Source organism: Gekko japonicus, unplaced genomic scaffold (genome assembly GCF_001447785.1).
Source record: "Gekko japonicus isolate JY-2015 unplaced genomic scaffold, Gekko_japonicus_V1.1 scaffold1701, whole genome shotgun sequence".
In the NCBI taxonomy this organism is placed as follows: domain Eukaryota; kingdom Metazoa; phylum Chordata; class Lepidosauria; order Squamata; family Gekkonidae; genus Gekko; species Gekko japonicus.
Window position 1 is genome coordinate 109,827 of NW_015167586.1, and position 3,972 is coordinate 113,798.

Below are 3,972 nucleotides of genomic sequence, written 5' to 3' on the forward strand. Positions count from 1 at the left end.
CTCTGTGACTGTGCACGTCCTTGTAGTTGGGGGGGGGCGGGGGGGGGGGGCGAGAGGAATAAGTTTCCTTTCCGCGGAAGCGTGGCGAGGAGGGGGCCGGGGAGAGTCCCCGTTTCGCCCCAGTTCCTCAAGTCACGCCCTCAGTCCGGAGCTGCGTTTCGTTTCTCGGCCGCCGCGCCAGGAGCCCTCCCCGCCCCCGCCCCTCCTTCCCCTTCTGGCGGCCCCTCCGCCGGCCCTCGGCCCTCCCGCTCCGCTCGCTCAGCCCGCGCCGCCGCCGCCGTCGAGGAGGAGAAGGACGAGAAGGATGCAGTCCGCTCCGCAGCCCGTCAGCTTCAGCATGCAGCCCGACGACGCGAAGGACCGGGGCATGTCCGCGCCCCCCTACACCACCTACCCGGTGGCCGCCACCGCCGCCTTCCCCGCGCGGCAGCCTCGGGACTACGTGACCTGGTCGCTCTTCAACTTCGCCTTCCTGAACGCCTGTTGCCTCGGCTTCATGGCCCTCGTCTTCTCCTTCAAGGTACGCGCCGCGGGGAAGGAGCTTAGAGGGAACACTGGGCCTGATCCCCCACGGGCTTCTCTCCGGTCTTGATCTCCTGGCCATCTCTCTGCAGCAATGTTCCCTCTAAGCTGTGGAGTCTTGTGAGCAAAAATTCTACTTGGTGAGCCACTGGCATTAAAGTTGTGAGCCAGCGATTTGGCTGCTGCATAAATTAGTTTGCTCTGGAGCCCTCCTTCCTGAGCGGAGACAAAAATCTGTGAGCCAGAGGCTAACAAACGGTGGGCTAGCTCACACTAACTCAGCTTAGAGGGAACACTGCTCTGCAGCGTGCCATGAAGCCAAAGCGCGCACTTCTAGGTCTCTAGGCTACTCCGGGGGAAGGCGATGACACGGAGGCCGGCTGAAGCCGTGGGGACGGCGCACGAACCCCATTTCCCGCCGCCGCCGCCGCCGCCGCCCCCCTCTTTTGAGGGGGCACCACAAAGTTGGGGAAAGGCTGGGAAGAAGAAGGAAAAGAACGAAGAGTTGTAAAAAAAACCAAATTGATAAAACTAGTGTACTTCGAGACCCGAGTGCGCCGCATGACGGAGTGAGCTCCCGTCTCTAGTTCCAGCTCCTGCCAACCGAGCAGCTCGAAAGCAAGACATTGCAAGTAGATCAATAGGGACCACTTCGGTGGGAAGGTCACAGCGTTCCGTGCGCCTTGGTGTTTAGCCATGTCGGCCACAGGACCACGGAAACGTCTTCGGACAGCGCTGGCTCTTCGGCTTGGAAACGGAGATGAGCACCGCAACCCTGGAGTCGGACTCGACTGGCTTTCCAGCAAGGGAACCTTTACCTTTACTTTACCTAGTGCACATTGATCATGGTGCACCCGAGGGTTATCTTCTGTTTTTTGTTGGCGAGGTGCCGTGTCCATAGGCTATGACACCAAGATCGGGGGCTCCAAGATCGGTCAGTGCTTAGGGCACCAGTGAGCCGTAATCCACCCCTGCCCTTAAGCAAGGCTCCCTCTCAGCTGTGGAGTCTGTGAACAAAAAAATCTTCTTGGTGAGCTCCCGGCACTAAAGTTGTGAGCGAGCGATTTGCCTGCTGCGTGAATCAGTTTGCCTTTGGAGCCCTCCTTCCTGAGCCAAGATGAAAATGTGTGAGCCGGAGGCTAAAAAACTGTGAGCTGGCTCACACCAACTCATCTTAGAGGGAACACTGCCCTTAAGGGCACTTCTCAGGTCTCTCTTCGTCCCTCGACACTCAGGCTCTGCCAAGGCTGGAGACAGGGGCGGATTCACCATGAAGCAGACTAAGCACATGCTTAGGGCACCAGGGCCAAAGGGGGCACCACAAAGTTGGGGAAAAGGGTGAAAAGAAGAAGAAAAACGAAGATTTGTAAAAAAAACCCAAATTGATAAAACTGGTGCACATTGATCATGGTGCACCCGAGGGTTCTCTTCTATTTTTTTGTTGGCCAGGTGCCGTGTCCATAGGCTATGACACCAAGATCGGGGGGGGGCTCCAAGATCGGTCAGTGCTTAGGGCACCAGTGAGCCGTAATCCACCCCTGCCCTTAAGCAAGGCTCCCTCTCAGCTGTGGAGTCTGTGAACAAAAAAATCTTCTTGGTGAGCTCCCGGCACCAAAGTTGTGAGCGAGCGAGTTGGCTGCTGCCGTGAATCAGTTTGCCTTTGGAGCCCTCCTTCCTGAGCCGAGATGAAAATGTGTGAGCCGGAGGCTAAAAAACTGTGAGCTGGCTCACACCAACTCATCTTAGAGGGAACACTGCCCTTAAGGGCACTTCTCAGGTCTCTCTTCGTCCCTCGACACTCAGGCTCTGCCAAGGCTGGAGACAGGGGCGGATTCACCATGAAGGAGACGAAGCACGTGCTTAGGGCGCCAGGGCCAAAGGGGGCACCACAAAGTTGGGGGAAAGGGTGAAAAGAAAAAAAACGAATGAAGATTTGTAAAACAAAAAAAAAGAAGAAATTGATAAAACTAGTGCAAATTGATCATGGCGCACCCTAGGGTTATCTTCTATTTTTTGTTGGTGAGGTGCAGTGTCATAGGCTATGTTTAAAAGTAAAATGCATGTGTGTAAAATTAAAATGGCGGAGCCAAATTCAGTTCAATGACCCTCTCTGCCCCTTTTTAATTTCAGCCCCATGTAAACGTAAAAAATGAAGCGTGTTCAGTTGAGTGATGCGCAAAAGGAGGGGGGGGGCACCAAGTGAGCCTCAATCCGCCCCTGGCTGGAGAGACCTGCCATGTACTGCTGCTACCACTTGCTCTTGTTCTCTTGGGTAAAGGTTCTCCTCTGGGACAGCAGCTTTTGCCTTCTAGGCTTTGCCGCCTTAGTCTTATTAACACTGGCTTTTTGTGCATTGTAGAGGTGCTGACAAGCAAGAATCTAACAGGTGTAGTACCCCTATACTTATCCAAGGAAAAGCCTTCTCCTGTTGAATTTTTGCTTGCCGTTTTGGTGTTACAGGCATCTGCCTTACCTGGAATAGATCGTACTCTCTTAATGAACTCCTGCCCTTCCCTTAATGTACCTGTGGATTTTTTTGAAGGGTCCCAGATGTGGTTAGGATGGAAATTCAGGTTTGCTTTGTGTGATTAGCTGCCCTTTAGTACACGAATACCAGCCGGAGCTTTAAAAAGCAGTACAAATATTAAGAAGATGGCATGTGATTCTGGAACAGCAGAGAGTCTGTAGTACACTGAAGACCACTTTATTGTTTAATTAACTTAGAACAGAATTTAATCCCATGAGACAAAATTTGTGAAGAGGGAGAACGAGCCTTAAAACGAGTCTTTTGAAACCTAAGCTAATTTTATCTCTGGGAACTCCTGCCATCTTGATGTCAAATACCTCATGTTCAGATACCCCAAAGAGTTGTTGCATGCAGCTAGTGTGAAAGTGCTAAATTGCAGAGGGGGAGGAGGGTGTACGGTTTGTTCTCGCATGAGTATGGGTTCTTTGCATTGTTATTCCTACTCTTAATGCCTGGCAAAAAAACAAACATTGGTCTAGTTGTTCTGGGTTCACAGAATTCTTGTGATGGAAGGGAATGGCATCTTTAAAACGAGAGTTTTCAGTCTTGGTTGCGGTAAGAGGGATGTTACATTTAAACAAGCCCTGTGCTTACATGGAAAGGCAATTCAACTTCTGCCTGGCCTTCCTAGTCTTCTCTTCCATGCACAGCCTTGGAAAACAGCCAGGTCCTCTGCTTACAGACACCCCTTTCTTTAGCAGTACTTGCCTATTCTGCTCCTCCAATCGTACAGTGCGCCCATCCACTACACTGTGGTCTTTTGTGTCCTCCTTCTTGAACTCTCTTTGGAGGAATAAATAAAAGGCAAATCATTTTTTATCCTTTGAGAGCAGAACTGACCGCACCTAATTTCTGCTGCAGTATCTGCTGTTGCCCTGTAGTTGCTAGTCTTGCATGTTGATGATAGCAAATGACATGGTTTT

At 51.9% G+C, this 3,972-nt stretch overlaps 1 protein-coding gene across 1 annotated transcript in view; it reads left to right on the plus strand.

The window, feature by feature from the left end:
* The first annotated feature begins 59 nt into the window (after nucleotides 1-59).
* The window catches only part of LOC107112734 (dispanin subfamily A member 2b-like), a 6,317-nt gene continuing 2,404 nt past the window's right edge, over nucleotides 60-3,972 (plus strand). The window contains exon 1 of the mRNA XM_015413925.1: nucleotides 60-520. Coding sequence (XP_015269411.1) covers nucleotides 305-520 — 216 coding nt within the window. The 5' untranslated portion in view covers nucleotides 60-304. The remainder of the gene's footprint in view (nucleotides 521-3,972) is intronic.